We start from the raw sequence: 22,072 nt of genomic DNA, 5'->3' as shown, positions 1-22,072 counted from the left end.
AGGGGCTTCCCGCGGCTGCCTAATTATGAGGAGGCAGCAATTATGCATAACGGATCATCATGAAATCTGTCCGAGGTGAGAGAGGAGTTCTGAGAGGGCATGGGTGTCAGAAACGGCCAGCCAGAAACGACCAAGACTAAGGACACAGCCGCGGTGACCACCCGCGACAACGCCAGAGCCAGAGCCTACACCGCAGCCCTCATCTCCCCGGTGTTCGCTCCGGCGTCGCTCCCCCACCCCCCAGCCCCGGCATCGCCGTGCAGAACGCGGGATGTGGCTTCCGTGCAGCGCGGCTCCCCAGAGCGCCCGGGAACTCGCACCAGAGCTCCTCGGCGGGAGGCTCGCACGCTGCCAGCCTCGGGCTCTAGGTGGCGTCCTCGCTCCGGCTGGGGCGCCGCACGCACGCGCGGAGCTCCGCACGCGGGGCCGCGGGCATGCGCTGAGCGGGCCGGGACGGCGGCTCGGCGGGGTCAGCCGGGCGCAGGCGCAGTGCGGTGTTTGTCTGCCGGGCTGACGGGCGGCCGGGCGGCCGGCGGTGCGCGGCGGCGGCGGCGGCGGCGGGGAAGATGGCGGCGTCCTCCCTGGAGCAGAAGTTGTCCCGCCTGGAAGCGAAACTGAAGCAGGAGAACCGCGAGGCCCGTCGGAGGATCGACCTCAACCTGGATATCAGCCCCCAGCGGCCCAGGCCCAGTAAGCACGGCGGCGTGGGGGAGGGGGCGGGCGGGGGCGGGGCGCGCTCGGCGGGAGGCCCCGCCCACGTCCCCAGGCCCCGCCTCCCCTTCCGGAGCGCGCTCGCTTCTCCTCGCCGCTCCCCCCAGCTGTCTGCTCGCGTGGAGAGGGTCACGGTGACCCCGCGCCTAGGGGCTGGCGGGCTCCCGGACGGTGCTCCCCCCCTGGGGGAATGCACCTTTCTGGGGCCTGAGAGGCTAGTGACCCGGCTCCAGGTGATGTTACCCCACCTGATGACCTGCCCCCATCACCGTGACCTGCGGAGCCTCAGTCACCTACTGTGAGCCGTGCTTCCTCCACCCCATGCGACTGTGACTGCATCCAGGTCCCCCAGAAAACTCGCACTCATCCCTTTTGACCAGATGGTTCCACTCCCTCCATCGCAGTGACTGTTAAGAGAACCCTACCCCCCCTCCACTCCTGGGTCCTTGTCATCGGCTTCAAGGGGTGATCCACTCACACACTCACACCTGGCCTGGGGACACCTGAGGTCACCTGACCACATATAACCCCCCTTTCCCCTCTGACCTGATGATTCTCCCCCTCCCTCCCTGTGACTTGGGTGCTCCTTCTCCCCAGTTGGACTTGGTCATTGCTCAGCAGCCCCCTGCCACTATCCACACACACCAGGCCCCTGCATACTCCTCTGGCCAGTTTCACTACCACCATCTCAGTGACTGTGTCTAGCTAATCAAAAATGCACACCCAGCCTCCAGTCTGAGGACTTTTGGGCTCAATGACTTCTTCCCCACACACCAATACCGACCCGACCTGGGACACCTAAGGCCATTATGGTAATATCTGGCATCTCAGCACTCACATGTCTCTTTTGATTCCACCATCTCCGTGCCTACCTTCCTGGCATCTTGTCCTGCCCCGGAATCACCATGCTTACATTTAGTCTGTGTCCCACAGAACCCCTCCTCAAGTCCTCTCGCAGCTGGAGGGCATCAGATTTCCCTCTCCCACAAAGGCCTTCTTTAATGTCCTCTCTGATGTGACCCTTGTAGCTTATGTAGCTCCCATGGCATCATCCTGGCAGAGGAGGAAGACACCCTATATCTGGGTACTCCCAACTACCCGCTCCTCACCCAGCCTGACCTTCACAGCCTGAAACCCACCCCAGCCCCTGTGTAGGGCCCACTCCCCATCCCTGCCTTCTGGGTCAGCTTGGGTTCCTCCATGAGAGGGTCTCCTGGGGGCCCAGAGAAAGCCTCAAAGCGGCGATGCTGGCATTAGACACTCGTGACCTGGGCAGGAAGCCCAGCCGGGGCTGGAGGTCCACACTGGGCTCTGCAGTGCTGCACGGTCCCTCCCACCCCTCATCCCCAGCATGAACAAGGCAGACTTGGGTATGGGACCTGAGGAGCCTTATGGGGTGGCTGTCCAGTTGCAGAATGAGGCACAGTGAGGCCCAAGGCGGGCAGGCCCTTGAGAGCCCCACTCTAGGCATCTGTGTCTGTGTCAGCTCCATCCCATCCTTGCAGTCCGCCCATCTGTCAGTTTCTACCCATCTCTGCAGTTTGGTGCCTTGCACCTCCCCCTCCTCCTCATTATGATTTGATTTCTTTTCTTTTGGACAAATCGGTTGTTTCTGTTGTGATTTATTGTCGTGTTGTGTTTTTTTTTCTTCCTTCTCCCCATCCAGTTATTGTGATCACTCTAAGCCCTGCTCCTGCCCCGTCCCAACGAGCAGGTACCAGCCTTTTTATCGTCGCTGCTTGGACATCTGCACCATTGACTTAACTGCTGCCCAGCTGCAGAATCCCATCCCTCATCCCCCTATGCCGTGTGTGTGTGAGTGTGTGTGTGTGAGTACATGTGTGTATGTGTGCGTGCTAGTACTGGTGCACATACTAGTACATACCTCCTTGAGCTCTCTCATTCTCAATCTTTCTCCCTCCATGTGATCCACATCAGGCCCATTCCACCTCTTCCTCTGTTCTCTCACCCCCCTTCCCCTTCCCTTTCTCTCAGAGGCAGGTTTGGGCTCCCTGGAGGAGGAACTGGGCTCCCTCACTGACAAGTATATCACTTGTGAGGGAGTCATGTGTGTGTGCAAGTGTGTGTGCATCAGTGAAAAGGAGAGAAAGTGGGACCAGGTGGTCAGCTGAGCCTATGTATCCACTTCAACAATTCGGGGAACGTGCTTTGGCCCCTGGGAGCTATGTCTAGGCCCCAGGGCACAGAGTTAATAAAATGGACCAAGTGCCTCTCCGGTGCAGCTGATGCTCCAGTGAAGATGGGGTGGAGCACGAACAGTGCGCAGACTCTTAGGGAGGCAGGAGGAAGCTATGAGCCTTGGAGGAAAGGCGGAGTAGAGTAGGGATGAGGGCTCCGCAGCAGGGTGGTCGGGAAAAGCCTCTGGAAAAGGCAGGATTTTTTTTTTAACAATTTAAAAAACACCTGTAGTAAAGTTCAAAACATGCTCGCCCTGGCGGGTGCGGCTCAATTGGTTTGACATCATCTCATGCACCAGAAGGTTGCTGGTTCCATTCTTGGTCAAGGGCACATGCCTGAGTGTGGACTGCATCCCGGGTAGGGGGCCTGCAGGAGGCAGCTGATGGATGTCATGCTCTCACATAGATGTTTCTCTCTCCCTCTCCCTCTGTCTCTAAAAATCAATAAACTATTGTTTTTTTTTAAAAAATGATCAGAAAATGAATCAGCACAGGATTATAGATGACAAGCCCTACCGTGTCATGGAGGATTTCTCTGTTCCTGGATCCATGATGATAAATAAAACCACTTCTATGTTACTCAGTGAAAATTTATGCAGAGCCTCAGGTTATACCTTGGTGCTGGGCTGTCCATTATTTTTGGTGTCTTGTACATGGTTCCAACTGCCTGTCACTCGGGGAGACCGTAAAATGATTTCTTCTGGAAGCAAAGTCTTGTGGGAGGTGAGGGAGCAGCTGAATGGAGGTAGCAGAACGGCCCTGCCAAGGCCTGAGGGTAGGTGCCAGTGGGTCTGGGAATGGATGTGTATAGCACAGGCCCAGTGTGTGTATGGGGGGGTGAGAGACCAGGCTGGAGGCCTGGTCCTGTTGGCCCTTGTGGGCAAGTGGCACTAGGTTGGGCAGTTGTATGTGTACCACCTCGTGTGTGTGTGTGTGTGTGTGTGTGTGTGTGTGTGTAAGATGGTGTTGGAGGCTCTGTTGCATTGTCTGCCTGGCTGCATGTCTGTGTGGGTTTGTGCCATACCCCCCTGTGTGTGTGTGTGTGTGTGTACAGGCGCGCACTGGCTGACAGCCTGGTACATCTATGATTTCTGATAGCTGCATGCCCCATGTTCTCTTACTCTCTCTAATTCATTCACCTCCCCCCCTCTCCCTCTTTCTCTTTCTCTCTCTCTCTCTCTCTCTCTCTCTCTCTCTCTCTCTCTCTCTCTCTCTCTCTCTCTCTTTCTCTCTCTCTCATTCACCTTCATGATCTCCCTCTGTCCTCCTGACCTGCCTCGTGGCCCATCACCACCTCAGAGCTCACTGACCACTCTGGGACTTTATGTGTCTCCCCCTCCCACCACCATTTCAGATCCCACTGTGCTTCAGGTTGCAGGGCTGGTGGAGGCCTGTTTCCTGGCAGCCCTTTCTGGGCAGCTCTGAGGCCCAGTGGCCTGTGTGAGGGAGGGGACCCATGGGGCACCAAACATGTGGAGAGGGCAGAGATGTGGTCCTCCCCGCAGGGAGCTGGCCGTGCAGCGCAGGAAAAGGATCCAGGCACTTCTCCGGGGTGAGAACCGGACACTGTCTCAGGAGGTTCCGTGTGCCGGGGGAGTGCACAGCGGGGTTGTTGAGCCAGAGGGAAGGCTTACGACCCTGGTCCAGGCCATGGCAGGGCGGAGGTGTAGGGATGCTACAGGGCTGGGTGGGATGGGGGACATGGGAGCCGAGGGTTCTGGGCTTGACTCTGTCTCTGGAGTCCCCAGAACTCTGTCTTCATTCCTGCCAGGCCCTAGCGGGACCTGCACCCTGCAGGCCAGGGTCACATACTTGTTCCCTCACTCTGGCTCCCTCACATCAGGGTCCTGGGTCAACAGGGCAAGGAAAGTGCTTGGCCACCAGCAACTCAGACATACCCATTGGTCACTGGGCCATGTTACTAGATGCTCACAGACTGTGGGAAGAACAAGTGGGCTGCAGTAGGAGGTGTGGGGAGAGGAGGGACAGCAGCTGGAAGCAGGCCCCATGGGAAGGTGAACCTGGGAGGGTGCTTGTAGCCAGTGCCCTCCCAAGCCCCTTCCAGAGTGCCAGGGCCTCAGGTATGAGGATTCGATGGAGGATTGTGTGTCTCCTCCGGGGGCCACAACAGCCTCTGCTCCTCCACCCTGGTGCCAACCCGCTAGGGAGGCTCCCACCCCCGCAGGGAACCTACTCCTGTCCGGGCCCCTCTGGCCTGTCTCTGCAGCACCCCAGCTGTTGGGTAGCTGGGCTCCGGTCTTGGCTCCCGTCTGTCTGTCTCCTGCCCTCCCGTTCCCTAACGCTGCCTGCCTGTCCTGGGCTGCCCGCTGCCTGCCCGCTGCCTGCCCGCCTGCAGCATGTTCAGAGCCATCTGCATGCAGGCTGCTGGAAAGAACCAAACCCTGCCTGGCCTACCGCCCCCTCCAAATCCCACCAGTCCTATAGGGGCTGTGCCAGCCGGAACCCCTCATCAGCAGGACACAGGCCCAGCTGGGGTCCTGTCCCTGCCACTGTCCCTGTTGGCCTCAGCTGTGCAAGCCAGGCTGGGAGGCTCACAGATGAGCCTGCTGGCCAGAGGGTGGCCTTCCCTTACTATGGAATGGAACATGGGGTGGGGGAACCCTGGGTCCCTTGCCCACTGTCTTCCCAGGGGGGTCTGCCTCATTTTGTTAGCCAAGTTCATTGCAGCCCACAGGACCAGAGCTCAGGCTGATCCTGGCTGGCAGTCCTGAGCATGGTCCTGAGCATGGGCGCTGGCCCTGGGCAGACGGGGAGGAAAGGGGCATGCCAGGGAGGACGCCTGTCAGAGGGATGCCATCAGCCTCCAGGACTCATTTTTCTGTCAGCATTGACTTGGGGATGAACCGTTGGTCTCTGGGGACCACCATTCCCAGCCAGCCCACTCCTGGAAGGAGAGGTACCCTGAGTGGTCCCAAGGGTGAGGCGCCAGCTCTCCCACCCAGCAGGCAGGCGCTGTGCTAGCCTATCTGAGGATCCTGGGAGGGAAAATCCAGGTCTGAGCCCCCAGATGCCAGCATTGGAGGTGGGGCCAGCCGCGTGCCAGCCCCCTCCATGCCCCTGCCTCTCACCCCAGCTCTCCAGCTCCCACTGGCCAACGATGGCGGCAGCCGTTCCCCGTCTTCCGAGAGCTCCCCGCAGCAGCCCACGCCCCCGGCCCGGCCCCGGCACATGCTGGGGCTCCCGCCCACCTTGTTCATACCCCGCAGCATGGAGAGGTGAGCCTTCAGAACGGCCACTGGCCTTTGGGAGGTCGGCTGGGAGAGGGCTGCTGGCCAGCCCAGGGGGGAGGTGGGCGAGTATGGGGAAAACCCTGTGTGTTGGAGCTGGGGTGACCCCCCTCCACTCACACCCTCACCCTGTTCCTCCAGTATCGAGATTGACCAGAAGCTGCAGGAGATCATGAAGCAGACAGGCTACCTGACTATCGGGGGCCAGGTACCACCCTCCCCCCGGCCCCTGGGCGGCGGGAGCGGACACAATGGGGTAGGTCCACGTGATAGGGCAGAAGCTGGGCAGACCCTCAGTCCTGATCCTCTTCACCAGCGCTACCAGGCAGAAATCAACGACCTGGAGAACCTGGGGGAGATGGGCAGTGGCACCTGCGGCCAGGTCTGGAAGATGCGCTTCCGGAAGACAGGCCACATTATCGCCGTCAAGGTGAGCACCCGCCCGCCCAGGTGAGTCCCACGCCTCTCGGCTCTGGTGCTCAGGGCCTCCTCCCCTCCCCCTGCCGTCTGCAGCAAATGCGCCGCTCGGGGAACAAGGAGGAGAACAAGCGGATCCTCATGGACCTGGACGTGGTCCTCAAGAGCCACGACTGCCCCTACATCGTGCAGTGCTTCGGGACCTTCATCACCAACGTGAGCCTGGCTGCCCAGCCCTGCTGTTCTGTGCTCCCTGAGTCTCTCGCCAGAGAGTGTGGCCCCCCCCCCCCCCAGCCCCTGTTCTCTTCCCCTGATTGGGGTGGGCAAGAGGGTATGGCCGCCCCCAAGCCTTGCCTGCTGCCCTTGCAGACGGATGTCTTCATTGCCATGGAGCTCATGGGCACCTGTGCTGAGAAGCTGAAGAAGCGGATGCAGGGCCCCATCCCCGAGCGGATCCTGGGCAAGATGACGGTAGCGGTGAGTGGCCAGGCCGGGGCAGGAGGCTAGGCCCGTCTCCCCCCTGCCAGTCACAGTGCTCCCCTTTCCTCGCAGATTGTGAAGGCGCTCTACTACCTGAAGGAGAAGCACGGTGTGATCCACCGGGACGTCAAACCCTCCAACATCCTGCTGGACGAGCGGGGCCAGATCAAGCTCTGCGACTTCGGCATCAGCGGCCGCCTGGTCGACTCCAAAGCCAAAACACGGAGCGCTGGCTGCGCCGCCTACATGGCAGTAAGTGGGGGCCTGGGGGGCCTGGGCAGTGCACCCGCTCCAGCCACAGGGTCCATTCCCCCTTTCCCTGCCTCCTCTTCCCCACCTCTTCCCTGCAGCCTGAGCGCATTGACCCCCCGGACCCCACAAAGCCAGACTACGACATCCGGGCTGACGTGTGGAGCCTGGGCATCTCTCTGGTGAGCTGGGGCCCCTCCTCCTGAGCTGGGTGAGCCGTTTCTGGGAGGACAGCAGCGAGGGCAGGAGTCTGTTTTCGACCAATCCAGCCCATGTCTTCTCAGGTGGAACTGGCGACGGGACAGTTTCCCTACAAGAACTGTAAGACGGACTTCGAGGTCCTCACCAAGGTCCTGCAGGAGGAGCCCCCGCTCCTGCCCAGTCACATGGGCTTCTCGGGGGACTTTCAGTCATTCGTCAAAGACTGGTGAGGAGCCCTGCCCGGGCCTTCCAGGAGGGGGGCAGATCAGGTGTGGCCCCAAGCTCCAAGCAGCCAGGGAGGTTTGGGGTGGGAGGATGGAAAGCCTGCCCTCATGGGGCTGGTCAGAAGGGGCTTAGGGCAGGGGCTGCAGGCAGGAACCAAAGCTTTGGGAGCCATGACTTGGGTTTGGACTTGGCCCGAGGTGCCAGCTGGCCCCAGGGCATTTGGCTGGTGGCCTGGGGCTTCACCTCAGGAGGTTTTAAACAAGCAGAGGGGGAGAGCTGTGAGCATCCTGCACCAACTAGCAGAATTATGCAGGCAGGACGGTCACATTGGATTCTCCCTCAGGGAAACCCTCCTACTGGCACCTTACAACGGTTCAGGCCCCGGGTCCTCTGAGGTGTCCCAGTGGGTGACACGGGGCAGGGCAGATGCAGTAGCTCCTCCCCACAGGCTTTGCAGACCCCTGGCTCAGCAGGTGGACTGGCTGAGCCCTCCAGGTGCTCACTTCCCTTTCCTTCCTTCTCTCCCCAGCCTTACTAAAGATCACAGGAAGAGACCAAAGTATAATAAGCTACTTGTGAGTACCTGAGGCCCCTCCCCACCTCCCTCCCCACCGCCTGCTCATCGGGACACCGGGGCCTGGGTGAGGCCAGCAGCTGCCCTTGTTCTAAGCTCCCCCTCGGGCCCCGCAGGAACACAGCTTCATTAAGCGTTACGAGACGCTGGAGGTGGACGTGGCGTCCTGGTTCAAGGATGTCATGGCGAAGACCGAGTCACCAAGGACTAGTGGAGTCCTAAGCCAACACCACCTGCCCTTCTTCAGGTAGCTGCGTGGCGGTGGCCAGCCCCACTGGGGGGAGGGGCCGGAGAAGTGGCCACAGGTCCCCTCTTCCCTACCCAGCCACCCAGCTGCCCGCCAAGGGAGACCTGGGAACTGGATGGCCGCCGAGGGCTGAGGACACAAAGTAGGGGATGCCAGCCCGACCCCGACTCCCTACCCAGCAGCCACGGACAGATGGGCCCACCAGGCCCTAGCCCTTCCAGTCCTGGGGTCAGCCGGCTGCACAAGTCCCCCCAACAGACACTGTGAACGGAAGACAGCAGCAGGCCATGAGCAGACTCGCTATTTATTCAGTCGTAACCCCTGAGCTGGGGTGGCCACCAGGGGCCAGGAGAGAGTCACCCTTCTTGCATCCTCCCACGCTGTCCCTTCCACCTTCGTGGTACACATGCTCCCTGTCTCTGTCTGCCTCTGTCGCCTCCCTGATGCCTCTCTGGTTTTCCCTGTCTCCCTTCCTGTATCTGCCTCTCTCCTGGCCCAAGCCCAGGCTCCGTTACCCACAGCAGGACCCTCGGTCCGCTTCGGGCTGTGGCGAGCAGCGAGTCCTCTGGCTGTCCTCTCCCTGTCCCAGGGAGGCAGGCTGGGCATCACGACTGCAGCTGGCCCAGACGGGGCTCTGGCGCTTGCGCGCTCTCTTGCTCTCTCTCTCTCTTTCTCTCTTTGATCTCAGGGGGTCCTTTTTGGAATTTATTGTATTTTATTGTACTTGGTGGGGTGTTTGGGGGATGGGGAGGAGGAAGAGCTTGTTCTCATGGGGTTTGTCAGTACCTTCAGGAACTGTTACCAAAGTCATGTTTAGCTGCTGTGGAATCGCCCCCAACTCCTGTGGGCATTGGGGGGCTGGAGCCAGGTCGGGGCCTGGGCCGCTGTGCCTTGTCAGCCTGTTCTGGAGAGACTGGTCCCAAAAGTGGGTGCTGGGGCGGGGCCCCTCCCTTGGGGCTGGGGACTGGCCACAGCGTGGGGTGAGTTGAGGACCTCAGGCTGTGAGGAGGGAGCCCAGGGGCTGTGGCCACACAGGGTGGCCTTCAGGGAAGGTGGGTGTGGGCATGTGGGAGGCAGTAAATGCTGGTGTGGAGGAGAAGGGCGTGAATGGCAGTAGTGGGGTCACAAGGCCCAGGGAGGCAGGGATTGAGTGTATAGGGAATGGATGTGGGGGTTTGAGGATGTGTGACAGGGACAGAGTGGGGCAGGCCTCGGGCTGGGGTGTAAAGGCAGTCATGCCCTCACAGTGCCCCTGAGCACCCCTCAACCCCCCCAGAGCTGGCCAGTCCCCAGCCCACCTTGAGGATAGGCCATGGGGCCCCTCTTCCCCCACCCCCCTCAGCAGCGGTCAGCAGGAAGGGGGGGTGTTCCTTTTTTGTTGGTGATGCATGCAAATCAGTGGACAAACACACAACCAGCCAACGCCAAAGGTGATGAGCTCCCTGGATGTAGCTGGAGCCACGTAGACTCAGCATAGGTGTCACTGTAACTCTCACTATCCTATGGACTCTGTTACTCTTATAGTCACAAAGGTCGCATGTTTAAACAGTACTCCTTGTCTTCTCTCTGCTCCCCGGGGGGCTGGGGTGGCCATCTTTCTTGCCCAAATCCCCCTTGTGACTGGATGGGGCAGGGCAGAGGTAGGTGGGCAACAGGCCTGGCTCCACCCTCCCGGGGTCCCAGCCAAGGGGGCTTTTGCCCATAACCAGAAGGTCAAATGGCTGGTTCCAGGGCCAGCAAAGGTCAGAGGCCGGCTGCCGGTTTATTTTATTTAACTTAATTTTGTTTATGAGTGTGTGTCTGCCTGTCCCTCCCCTTCAGTGTTAATTACGTGGGAGCCCCGGGGGAGCCTCTCCCCCCCCCCCCCCCCCGCGTCCCCTCCATCTCCAGTCACCAGCCGTCCTCCGGAGCAGGCAGGGGCCGCGGGCAGGCAGGAGCCCGGGGCGACGTGGCCCAGCCCACCAGCCCATGACCCCTCTCAGGCCGCCAGTATTGCCCCTTCCCTTTTTAAAATGAAACACCCTCGTTTGTAAATCCTTAGATGCTTGAGAATAAAACCCCTCCCTTTTCTTCCACTGAGTCTGTGGTGTGATGTGGCCTGAGATGCGGGAAGGGTCTGTAAGCCCTGACCGTGGGGTTGGAGGACTGGGAAGTGGTGAATTCTGGTGGATAAGGTTTCTGCATCAAAAGGGAAACTGAGTCAGGGTTGTGGCTGGGAGGGTGGTCTTGGCAGTGATTTGCCCAACATCAAGCAGGCAGTATGGAGAGACACACACCCCCCCCCCCCCAGTAGCCAGAGGTCCTGCTGGAAAAGAGCTCTTAATCCCTGGCTGGCCTTGGGAGAGGGCTCTGGTGTCAGCCGCTCAGCCTGCCCCCCCGCTCTTGGCTTCCCGGAGTGGCTGCCCAGCCAAGGACAGGGACACCTGCTTACCTGCTGGGCCTGGGTGCTGCCTGGACTGGTGCCGCTGCCTCTGGCCCCCACACGCTTCCCACGGCCAGTCCAGCATGCTGGGCACCGCGGTCCTGCTGCTGGCCCTGCTCCCAGGGATGCCCACCGTGCCCAGCGGGCCGCCTGGTAGGTATGGATTGGGCAGTACATGCGCCTTCGCGCTCCCATTCCTGTGCCACCTTTCTGAACCTGCCATCTGCCTTGCCTTGGGGAATGGGAGGGTGGGCAGTGGGGTCCGCCTCTGCCCCCCATTTCCAGGTTCTCTGGGATCCCTAACTTCAAAGTTCCCAGCAGCCACGTGAGGCCAAGTACTGGGGGGGGGGGGGGGGGGTCCGTGCAGATATTTTTAGGGGATGTGTGTGGGGCCATCATGAAGCAGACGTGTGCACTGCATGTGCATGTCCTCACTGGTGAGAAGACCCTGTGGGCGTTCCTGGGCCTCTCCCTTTACTGTGATGCCCTCGGCCTGAGAGGGAGGCCTCTGGACACAAGGAGAGCCTGGTGGCCTGGCCGGGCCTGGGCTGTGCCGAAGGGCTGTGGGAGGCACCCCTTTCCCTTCCCATTGCTTTGATGTCAGCACCCGCTCCCCTCAGAAAGGGAAGGGTGGGGCCCCACCCCTGGCCCTGCTGCGGCTCCGGGCTCCTCGGCCCCTTCCCAGCCTGGACTTCCCTGGCTCTCTGTGGGAGTCCAGGGAGGGGAGTCCAGGGAGTCCAGGGAGGGGAGCCCCTCCCGGGGCGCACAGCTTGGAGCACAGCCTCGCTGCTGGGCTGCGATGCCCATGGGTCCCCGGGACTACATCACAGCTGGTGTCCCGCCTGCGCTGGAGGAGGCGCCCGGCGTGAGTGAACTCCCCGCGCTACACCTTCCAGAGGAGGCTGGGAGATGGAATCCTTTGCTTGAGGGCCTAGGGGGCAGCCCGCACTCCTCTGTGCCCTCTTTCTGCCCCGCCAGCGGCCCCCTTCCCAGTGGCGCCCGGTCCGCGGCTGCGCCGACCCCTTTTCCACCTAGAGCTGGCGGACGCCCAGGACGCGTTCCGGCGCCGCGCGGGGCCGCTCGAGGTGCCCGCGGACAGCCGCGTGTTCGTGCAGGTGCGGGTGGACCGGGGGCGGCGGGCAGGTGCGGGCGGCCCGGGGCGGCGGGCGGCGGGCGCGGCGGGGTCCTGAGGGCGACACTCCTCCCCCAGGCGGCCCTGGCCCGGTCCTCGCCGCGCTGGAGCCTGGCCCTGCACCGCTGCTGGGTGACGCCCTCCTCGCGCCCGGCCCCGGGACCCACCCTGGCGCTCCTGCGAGGGGGCTGCCCCGCCGACTCCTCCGTCACCTTCCCGCCGCCACGCCCGGGGGCCGCCCGCTTCAGCTTCCGCCTGCACCCGGTTTTCAACGCCTCCGTGCAGTTCCTGCACTGCCAGCTGAGCCGCTGCCGCCTGCGGGGAGCCCGCCGCGCTCCCGCGCCTCCGACGCCGCCGCCCCAGCCTCCGGTGTGCGGGCAGGACGGGGGTCCGCTCCCGAGGCCGGTGTGGGGCGGGCAGGAGGGGGGTGGTCTGCTCCCGAGGCCGGTGTGGGGCGGGCAGGAGGGGGGTGGTCTGCTCCCGAGGCCGGTGTGGGGCAGGCAGGGTGAGGCCGGTGTGGGGCGGGCAGGGTGAGGCCGGTGTGGGGCAGGACTGGGGTCTGCTCCCGAGGCCGGTGTGGGGCGGGCAGGGGGTCCGCTCCCGAGGCCGGTGTGGGGCGGGCAGGACTGGGGTCTGCTCCCGAGGCCGGTGTGGGGCGGGCAGGGGGTCCGCTCCCGAGGCCGGTGTGGGGCGGACAGGGGGTCTGCTCCCGAGGCCGGGTGGGGCGGACAGGGGGTCTGCTCCCGAGGCCGGGTGGGGCGGGCAGGAGCACCTCCAGCATTTGGAGGAGGAGCCTCTCGGTGGGGAATCTTGGGGTCAGGGCGCTTTGGAGCCTGGGGCGCGGGTCCCTGGAGCTGGGGGAGGTACTGGGGCTCTCCCAGGCCGGCACGGGGGCTCCGCACAGGGTTCCTCAGTGAACGTGGTGTAGGCCCTGAAATCCTTCCCGGCCAGAGCACCAGGACCCCGTGGGCGGGCCTCTGAGGTCCCGCCAAGGCGGGTGGGTGGATAAAGAAAGCCACTCAGGGGCCAGATCTCTGGGCGCTAAAGTTGGAGTCCACAGGTTAGATGCTCAGAGCCGGTCCTGTGACTTCGTGGGCTGACATTTGGAGTCTTGGGGGCTGTGCGGCCAGCTGCTTGGATATCTAACGGGCTGGGCTCGGGGACCCCCACGGGGTCGGATTCACAGGGATCTAGTGGTGGGACACTTAGCTCTCTCGGGAGCCCGGACCCTCACATCCTGCCCCTTCCTTCTCCCCCACCCCGCAGTGTCTGCCTCAGGATGAGGGGTGCGCCGGCGGCGGCGGCGGGAGCCTGGGTGCCAGCGGCCCCCACCTGCACACCCTGACGCAGCCCATCGTGGTCACGGTGCCGCGGCCGCCCCTCAGTGAGCGAGCCCTCCGCAGGGTCCCCGGGGCAGGAACGCGGGGGGAGGCTTCGGGGGCCTGGGCCTAGTCTCCGCGTGGTGCTCCCCACAGGGCCACCCAAGGGCGCGCCCGGCAGAGCCGTCCGCCCCGAGCCTCCTGCGCCGGCCCCGGGGGCCCTGGAGCCCGGCCCGCTGGTGGCGCTGGTGGCGGCCGCCTTCCTGTTGGGCGCCGCGCTGGTCGCCGGGCTCGGCCTCGCGTGCGCGCATTCAGGTACCACGCCTGGCCCGCTCACATCTCCCGTCATCCCGGAACTCCCAGTGCTTGGGGGCCGCGGGTCACTGCGTGCCCAGCTTGCGGGGCCTGACCATCCTTAGACCTGCCTCCGTTATGCCCGTAGCAGCCCCCAGGGGGCGCCCCTGCACCGGGCCAGCGTTCAGCAGCCCCTCCTGCTCCGGAGCCTGCCTCTCACTCCCAGCGCCCCCACCTCCCAGCCCACCCCCGCCTAGCGACCCCCAGCCCAGAAGACCCCAGTAAGGCAGGTAAGTGTGTGTGTGTGTGTGTGTGTGTATGTGTGTGTGTGTGTGTGTGTCTCTGTGAGAGTGTGTGTGTGTGTGTGTGTGTGAGAGTGTGTGTGTGTGTGAGTGAGCGTGTGTGTGTGTGTCTGTGTGTGTGTCTGTGTGTGACTGTGTGTGTGTGTGTGTGTCTGTGTGTGAGTGTGTGTGTGTCTGTGTGTGTGAGAGTGTGTGTGTATGTGTGTGTGTCTGTGTGTGTGTGTGTCTCTGTGTGTGAGTGTGTGTGTCTGTGTGTGTGAGAGTGTGTGTGTATGTGTGTGTGTCTGTGTGTGTGTGTGTCTCTGTGTGTGAGTGTGTGTGTGTCTCTCTGTGTGTGTGTGTCTGTGTGTGTGTGTCTGTGAGTGTGTGTCTGTGTGTGTGAGTGTGTGCGAGTGTGTGTGTGTGAGGTGGCCTACATCGCCCCTTCAAGGATGGCGCACCCCAGCAGAGCCCCGGGACGCACCCGCCTGGCTTATGTCGGAGAAGACGCACCAGTCTGGACCGCAGCCTTCCACCTCGGACCCCAGGGCACGGCGATCCCTGCACCCCGCCTCCTCCCTCCTCCCGCCTGGACTCAAAATAAACACCTGGTCTGACAGCACCGTTCTGAGGTCTGCTTGGGCGCAGGGTTGGGTGCGGAGCAGGAAGCGGAGGCTGGGCGTCAGACGGGGGTTCTGGGCTGAAGAGGCCCCGACTGGAGAGTTAGAGCTTGGGGGCGGGCTCATACACCCATAGCGGATCAGGGGAGAGCCGAGGGCGTTTTGTCCCAAACAGAAAGGGCACCAGAACACCCCTCCCCCCAGGTTGTTTTAAACCCGCTTTCTTCCTCCACCCCAGCACCGGACCGCCTGCCTCTTTAGACCTTCCCATCTTTCCAAATCCAGCCTCCTCCGTCTCCACTTGCACCGCCGGACCCTGCCCTCGCTAGGACCTCGACCTCCGGCCTCTGCTCCAGCCCCCTCTCCCCTCTGGCCTAGAGCCCCCTACATCCTTCCTGCCCGAGCTTCGAGCGCCCCTGGGCACTGACAAGTGCGAAACGGCTAGTTCCATTGTGCAGATGAGGAAACTGAGGCCGGGTGCAGCTCAATCACTTGCTCAAGGTCCCCGGAGCTGGCGACCCCACAGCCCAGGCTCTTGGCTACGACAGGGCGGGCAGCTGCCTTTCCGGCCTCTTCGAGAAGCAAATCACACAGCAGGGGTTCCACAAGACTCAGTCCAGACATGGCGAGAGGCACGCGATCTCTGTGGGCGCCAGAGTACAAATGAGATAAGATGGGGACCGGGGGTGGGGTGGGGGAAGGCCACGCCCTCCCTCCACCTGGCAACGCAGAGCCACGCCCCCGCCGACGTCCGCTTCCGCGGCGCTTTGGGCCCCGGCGGCCGCCGTAGCCCCGCCCCCAGGGGCGCGGCCCGGCTCGCCAACTCCGCCGTCGCCGGCATGAAGCCTCCCCCGCGGCGCCGAGCGGCCCCGGCCCGCTATCGGGGCGAGGTGGCCGGCGCCGCCGGCTGGAGCGCCCTCGAGAAGCGGCAGCTGCTCCGGCTACTGCAGGCGCGGCGGGGCCAGCCGGAGCCGGACGCCGCCGAGCTGGCCGGGGAGCTGCCGGGCCGGAGCGAGGCCGAGGTGACGGGGTCCCGGAGGGAGCGAGGCTGGACGCGGACCTGAGATGTGTGCCGGGAGGGGTGTGGGGGGGACACCGGGAGGAGGACGAGTGGCGGGGCGCGGCCTGGACGGGACGACGCGAGGCTGGGGGCGGGGCGAGCTTGGCGGGGCGGCCGGGCGTGGGCAAGGCATGCGGGAGGCCGGGGGCGGGGCGGGGCGCACTGCGAGGAAGACTGAATGGAGACCCAGACTGGGTGGACGTGGCGTACGGTGCAGCGGCGCTAGGCGGGAATGCGGTTGAAATGAGAATCAGGAATGGGGTGCAGTGGACGAAAGGGAGGTGAAGGAGGTGAATAGGATAGTGCTGCAGGGAGGTGCCGGATAGGCCTGGACCTTACATTTTTATGAGGTCACCTGGTCCTGGACCCCAGACCCTGGGCATAGTCTCTGTGACCCTTAACGTTGGGCTTTGGCCCTCACCCCGAGCCCTGGGTTTGTAGAAAGCCCATTTGGTCTCCTTTCTCTCCCCAGATTCGGGATTTCCTCCAGCAGCTCAAGAACCGTGTGGCCCGGGAAGCCATTCAGAAGGTGCATCCAGGTGGCCTAAAGGGTCAAAGGCATCCGCCCCCAGCTCCCATCGAGGTGAGGCCGGGCAAGGCTCTCTGGAAGATGGGTGGGAGTTGGGAGGATAGCTTGGTCAGAGGATCCTCAGGAAGCGGGGAATCCTGAGAGTTGATCCCTAGGCTGACCATGTATTTTCTGGTTGCCCGACCCAGGTGTGGATGGACCTGGCCAAGAAGATAACAGGCCCCCTGGAGGAAGCTCTGACCGTGGCTTTCTCACAGGTACAACCGTCCCCCAGGGAGGCGAGGGTGTCCCTAGGGTCAGGGTCATACACAAGAGCCTAAGAAAGGTGTGGATCTGTGTCCTGGACCCTTACACCTGAGCCTCAGTACCCCTCCTCTGAGGGCATCTTCTGTGAGCAGGTGGAGGTGGAGGGCTCAGCAGGTAGCAGGGCAGGGGCTGACTGGACTTCTGCTTTTCCCTTCCTGATCTGTTTGCCTGCCAGGCGCTCACCATCATGGCTGTGGAGCCCGTCAGCCTCCTGTACTCCAAGCCGTCCAAGCCTACGCAGGCGCGTGGAAAACTGCTGCCCCTTAACACCCCCAGCAGACAAGAGAACCCGAGCCCTGAGGCTGGTGGCCCCACCCCTGAAGCACCTGTTGGCCCCTCTGCTGAGGGAGACCTCGAAGTGGACTTTGAAAAGATCTACAAGTACCTGTCATCAGTCTCCCACAGCTCCCAAGGCCCTGAGCTTTCCCCAGCCGGTGAGAACGGGGGAGGGGGCTCTGGTGGTGGGGTTCAGGCAACAAGTCCTGACCTCCTCTCACCCTTCTCCTCGCCATCCACCACCAGAGTCAGCCGTGGTCCTTGACCTGCTCATGTCACTTCCTGAGGAGCTGTCTCACCTGCCCTGTGCAGCCCTGGTTGAGCATATGATGGATACATACCTACACCTGATGGCCCCCCAGTCTGACCCCGGCGGTGGGAACCTGGGGCCAGAAGCTGAGGTTTGTGGGACTGGCTCTAGGGCGCAAGAGGAGTCCAGTCAGGCCAACCCCCAGGCCTCCGAGAATGCCAGGCCCAGCAAACCGAGATCTGCCTGGCAAGTAGCTGGGGTTTGCCCCCTGAACCCATTTCTGATGCCCCTGGAGCTTCTGGGCCAGGTAGCTACCCCTGCAAAGTGAGGGTCCCAGCTGACCGAGCACACACCAGACATCTGTGGCTCCTGGCCGTCAGCACTGCTTGGGCTGGCACTGCGTCTTCACGAGGACCTGGTCCTGGTGGGAAGCCCCTCACTCGGTGTGCAGTGCCAAGTGGCCTTCAGGACGTTCTATACACAGGGGTCTCGGACACGGAAGTCCAGTTCATGTAGGAGTCCAGCCACAGATCTTAAGTGGGGGCAGCCAGGTGGCTGGGATAAAACCATCATCAAATACTGCCCCCTCCTTTCCTGCATTCTGTTGCTTTTGCCCTATAACTGAATAAAGTTGTTAATCTGTCTCTTTTTTTAAAGTTGATTTTAGACAGGGAGAGAAACATCAATTTGTTGTTCCACTTATTTATGCATTCATTGGTTGATTCTTGTATGTGCCCTGACTGGAGATTGAACCCGAAATCTCGGCATATTGGAATGACACTCTAACCAACTGAGCTATCAAGCAAAATTGTCTCACTCTTTTTTCTGTGACTTAAAGGTGACAGAGCCCTGGCTGGTGTTCTCAGTGTTTATAGAGTTGACCCATGCATCGAAGAGTCACGGGTTTGATTTCTGGTCAAGAGTGCCTACCTGGGTTGCAGGTTCGATCCCAGGCCCTGGTTGGGGGCGCGTGCAGGAGACAACCAATTAATGTCTCTCTCCCTTCCTCCCTCCCACTCTCTCTAAAAGTCAATGGATAAAATATCCTCCGATGAGAATTAACAACAACAAAAGTGGCTCAGAGTACAGAGGGAGATGTTGGAAGTAGGAGAGAGCTTAGGGTCCAGGGGACTGAGGGGCGTGCCAAGGAGGAGGGTGCAATCACCAAATGCTACCACTGCCAGGAGTGACCTCAGTTTGGCTATGAGGGGACCCTTGGTGATTATGTAGAGGTCAAGGCAAGCTTTAGCTTGAAAAGTGTCGGGAGAAGGTTTTCTGAGCAGGGTGACCTTTTATCATACAGATGGAAGTGGCTGGGGGAGCGGGGAGCAGCACCAGCAGAGTGAGAGTGTGTTAGGCAAAGTGAATCTTTGTACTTAATCCGACAGTCACTAGGACCACCAGTTCACCCCAGAAGGGGTGGGCCTGTATCACCTGAAAGGAATGTTCATGCATACACAAGTGGGTCTGTTGCCACTTGGCTATCTATATCACACCTCCCCCCGCTGCTGGTGTGAGCCACTTCTGTCCATAAGTTCCCTTATAAACTTTATATATACACATTTTTATTGATTTCAGAGAGGGAAGAAAGATAAAAACAACATAAGCATAACCAATGGACATAGACACCAGGGGGATGAGGGCATGAACGGGAGGTGGGGGCCAATAGGGGGATAAAGGACACATATGTAATACTTTAATAAAATAAATTGCTGGGCCTCAGCAGGGCCGGTGTGGCTAAGTGGTTGAGCATTGACCCAGGAACCCAGAGGTCACCTGTTCAGTTCCTCATCAGGGCTCATGCATGGGTTGTGGGCTTGATCTCCAGTAGTGGGTATTCAGGAGGCAGCTGATCGATGATGTTTCTCTCTCATTGATGTTTCTATCCCTCTTCTTCTAAATTAATAATAAAAAAAATATGAGAGAAAAAAAAAATATGAGAGAATGATCGGCTGCCTCCTGCATACCCACTACTGGGGATCAATCCTACAACCAGGCATGTGTCCTTGACCAGAATGGAACCCAGGATCCTTCAGTCCACACACCAATGCTCTGTCCACTGAACCAAACCAGGTAGGGCCCTTACTAAACTTTATATATATATATATATATATATATATATATATATATATATATATATATATATATATATATATATATGGGTGTGTGTGTGTGTGTGTATACACACACACACACACACACACATATATATTACTCATTTTCTACAGAGAGGAATAATTAGAAACATCAATGAGAGAGATTCATTGATCGGCTGCCTCCTGCATACCCCCCACTGGAATGTGCCTGCAACCAAGGTACATGCCCTTGACCAGAATCTAACCTGGGATCCTTGAGTCAGCAGGCTGACGCTCTATCCACTGAGCCAAACTGGTCAGGGCCTTACTAAACTCTGATGTTGCCCAAGGCTGAGGGGCCTGAGGGTTAGGGGTAGGCTGTTCCATGTTGCATGTTAGAGAGAGGGTCCTCTGAGGTAGCTTTGGGGAAGCAAGGGGAGGAGGAGCAGAGCTGGGTAGAGTAGGGAGTTGGAGTCCCACCTGTTGACAAAGGCCCCAAATTCCTGGAGGTGCTTTTGGGTTTCCTCTACAGCCTCCAAGGGTGTGGGTTCGGGGGAGGGCAGAACAGGAACCAGCGTCCTTCCATGGAGTGGCATTCCCCCAAGCCTAACTAGTCCACTGAGAGCCCAGAGTTTTCCCAGAGTCTGCATTCACTCAGCCTTCCTTTTATAGAAACCCTCACTTCTCCCCACACAGTGCACACGCTCTCCCGAAACGCACAGCACACTTCCCAGGTGGGTTGTGGAGCCAGCCCACTCCATGATCAGGACTCCACCACACACACACACACACACACAACAACCATGGGTTCCCAACGGCACGTGATGATGTCGGGAAGGAGAGACAAACGTCGGAGGGATTTGGAGCTGAAGATGTAGTCATCGTAGCAGGAGGCCATGCCAGGTCTTGTAGGGCTGGTTGAGGGCACCCCATCCTCATAGCCCACCAACTAAGTCCATTCCCCAGAGTCTCCCTAAATCAAGGGAAAGAGGAGGGTGTCTTGGCTGTGCCTAGAGCCAGGGGTATTGAGGTGGTAACACCCCAGCCCCTCAAGCGTGGGTCTGAGTGTCTGCAGCACTGGGCAGGAATGCTAACTCGACTTCCTGCTTGGCTCACGTAAGCGCTCAGTAATAGCTTTTATTATTACCATTTACTCAGAGACATGAAGAGTAAGAAGGCATGAGGAGGGCACGGGGGCAGGGAGATGGTGTGGGGCGTGGCAGGAGGGATCAGGGGTAGGTGTCAGTATTGCCAGTGACTGGCATACGGAGATGGTGACTGGGAGCGGTGTGCTGATTACTAACAGGCCTGGGTGGGGGTAGGGGTGAGTCTGGGGGCCTTTGCCCCACGGAAGGTGCCAAACATCCTGCCAGACAGCCATTGTTGCTCTTCGGGCTCGGTCTCAGGACAGGCTGCACTGGGCATATTCTACTCTGGGTCCAGGAGCCCAAGGAGGGGTTCAACACGGGGGAGGGGGCGATGGAGTGGTGGGATGGCCAGACATGGGAGGGGGGATACAGAGGAGTCCCTGCATCCAGGAACGCACATACCATTTATGCTGGAGGCTGGACAACAGCAGAGCCATCTACACGCTGGGCGGTCAGTGAGTTTTGGGGCGAGGACAGGGAGGGATAAAGGCACCAAGTGGGGCTCGGGCTTGCCCGGGAGGGATGATGGGAGAGGCCTAAGAGTATGGAAGGTGTCTGGGCAGGGAGGGGCTGGACTTCTCATGCACTCCTTTTTTGGATGTGCTCTGGGGTGGAATCCCGAGCGCGGCCAGGCCGGGTGGGCCCGGAACCGTGACCCGACAGAGGGCCACCGGAGGGTGCCTGGCTCAGACCAGCGCGTAGTCGAATTGGCCACGCTCGAGCGCCTCCTTGTGGTCGGTCCAGGACGAGGCGGGCATGCGGCTGTAGGGGTCTAGCAGGATGCGCACGCAGCGCACCATCAGCAGCACCAGCACCACGAGCAGGCAGAGCACGAAGGCGAACACAGTGCGCTGCTCAGCATCCAGGCCCACGCCCGCCGGCGGCCCCGTCGACGGCGGCAGCGGCTCCGGGGACAGCGTCCAGGTCGTGCTCATGGCTCACATTCCCGCGAGTCCTGCGGACAAGTAGTCGGCCCTGCGCGCAGGAATGAGGCTGTGCCTTCCCACATCACCCCCTCCACACACATCACCCCCTCCACCCACCTTGCCCGTCCCCCCTCTCCGGTCTCCAGGCAACGCCCACGCCCGCCAGCGGACATCCCACGCGGGGACCAAGCTCGCACAGGTGGGGGAGCTGAGCGGAGCCGGAGCCCCGAGCTGGCCAGCAGCACAACAGGTGCAGCGGCGCAGCCCTGGGGCGCGGCAGGGATCCTTCCCCGCGCCCCGCTCGCGGTCTTTGTTCTCGGCGTCCCCGGACTCCTTCGCCCACCGCCCTGCCTTTCCCCTCACCCTGGCAGCCGTGCTCTCCGGGACCCGCGCCGACTCCGCTCTCGGCTTCTCCCAGGCGGTGGTGATGGCAGTGGCGGTGGGACTCAGCCCACCCCACCCGCTCCTGAAGCAGCAGAGACCGAGGCGGGCGAGGCGCGAGTGAGCCTGGCGCCGCTGCTGCTGTTTCCATAGCGACGGGGGCGGAGGCTGCGCAGGGAGCGGCGCACGGCGGCGACCCCGCCCCGCCTCAGGATCACTTCTCACGCCCAGCTCGGCTGCAGGCACCCAGGATCCCCACCCCTACAGCACCCCAGATGCTCCTCCCAGATCTTAGCCCCTGCTCTCCCCCAGCCCTAAGGATCCCAACCCCCAGACACCCAGCCAGTTCATAGAAAACCTCCCTCGCTTTTCTTCTCACTCATCCTCTCACCCCCCCCCCCCCCCCCCCCCCCCCCCCCGCCCCAGGAGTGCAGGGTCCTAACCAGACAAGGCATTCTTCTGGGTCCACAGTTTCTTCAGTGACCTTGACTGCTTCCCGTGAC

General features: G+C 61.3%; 4 protein-coding genes across 8 annotated transcripts; 3 read left to right on the top strand and 1 right to left on the bottom strand.

Moving 5' to 3' along the window:
• Positions 1-462: 462 nt before the first annotated feature.
• MAP2K7 (mitogen-activated protein kinase kinase 7) lies at positions 463-10,625 on the top strand. Of its 4 annotated transcripts, none has more exons than XM_084884793.1 (13): positions 463-690; positions 2,378-2,425; positions 6,004-6,145; positions 6,299-6,365; positions 6,474-6,587; positions 6,671-6,790; positions 6,944-7,051; positions 7,127-7,306; positions 7,405-7,485; positions 7,588-7,730; positions 8,259-8,304; positions 8,420-8,550; positions 8,637-10,625. In XM_084884793.1, the coding sequence occupies exons 1-13, from the start codon at positions 567-569 to the stop codon at positions 8,815-8,817; spliced, it is 1,485 nt and encodes a 494-aa protein (XP_084740919.1). In that variant the 5' UTR covers positions 463-566; the 3' UTR covers positions 8,818-10,625. The 4 variants fall into 4 exon arrangements, with proteins under 4 accessions (XP_084740919.1, XP_084740921.1, XP_084740920.1 ...); XM_084884795.1 differs by having other exon boundaries at positions 8,629-10,625; XM_084884794.1 differs by lacking the exon at positions 2,378-2,425.
• A 135-nt stretch (positions 10,626-10,760) lies between these two features.
• TGFBR3L (transforming growth factor beta receptor 3 like) lies at positions 10,761-14,613 on the top strand. The gene is made up of 6 exons (XM_084884798.1): positions 10,761-11,125; positions 11,951-12,087; positions 12,183-12,473; positions 13,371-13,488; positions 13,580-13,738; positions 13,866-14,613. The coding sequence occupies exons 1-6, from the start codon at positions 11,056-11,058 to the stop codon at positions 14,000-14,002; spliced, it is 912 nt and encodes a 303-aa protein (XP_084740924.1). The 5' UTR covers positions 10,761-11,055; the 3' UTR covers positions 14,003-14,613.
• Positions 14,614-15,395: 782 nt separating this feature from the next.
• Positions 15,396-17,683, top strand: SNAPC2 (small nuclear RNA activating complex polypeptide 2). The gene is made up of 5 exons (XM_084884797.1): positions 15,396-15,640; positions 16,151-16,261; positions 16,396-16,464; positions 16,689-16,947; positions 17,036-17,683. Exons 1-5 carry the CDS (start codon positions 15,458-15,460, stop codon positions 17,365-17,367), a joined length of 954 nt encoding a protein of 317 aa, XP_084740923.1. The 5' UTR covers positions 15,396-15,457; the 3' UTR covers positions 17,368-17,683.
• Positions 17,684-20,228: 2,545 nt separating this feature from the next.
• Positions 20,229-21,881, bottom strand: CTXN1 (cortexin 1). 2 transcript variants are annotated; one of them, XM_084884866.1, is made up of 2 exons: positions 21,552-21,881; positions 20,229-21,237 (listed from the first exon to the last, which is right to left on the bottom strand). In XM_084884866.1, the coding sequence occupies exon 2, from the start codon at positions 21,195-21,197 to the stop codon at positions 20,949-20,951; it is 249 nt and encodes an 82-aa protein (XP_084740992.1). In that variant the 5' UTR covers positions 21,198-21,237; positions 21,552-21,881; the 3' UTR covers positions 20,229-20,948. The 2 variants fall into 2 exon arrangements, with proteins under 2 accessions (XP_084740992.1, XP_084740993.1); XM_084884867.1 differs by having other exon boundaries at positions 20,229-21,217.
• Positions 21,882-22,072: the final 191 nt, after the last annotated feature.

Source organism: Pipistrellus hanaki (assembly GCF_964339955.1).
Source record: "Pipistrellus hanaki genome assembly, chromosome: 5".
NCBI lineage: Eukaryota > Metazoa > Chordata > Mammalia > Chiroptera > Vespertilionidae > Pipistrellus > Pipistrellus hanaki.
This window is presented reverse-complemented; position numbering and strand designations above follow the sequence as displayed.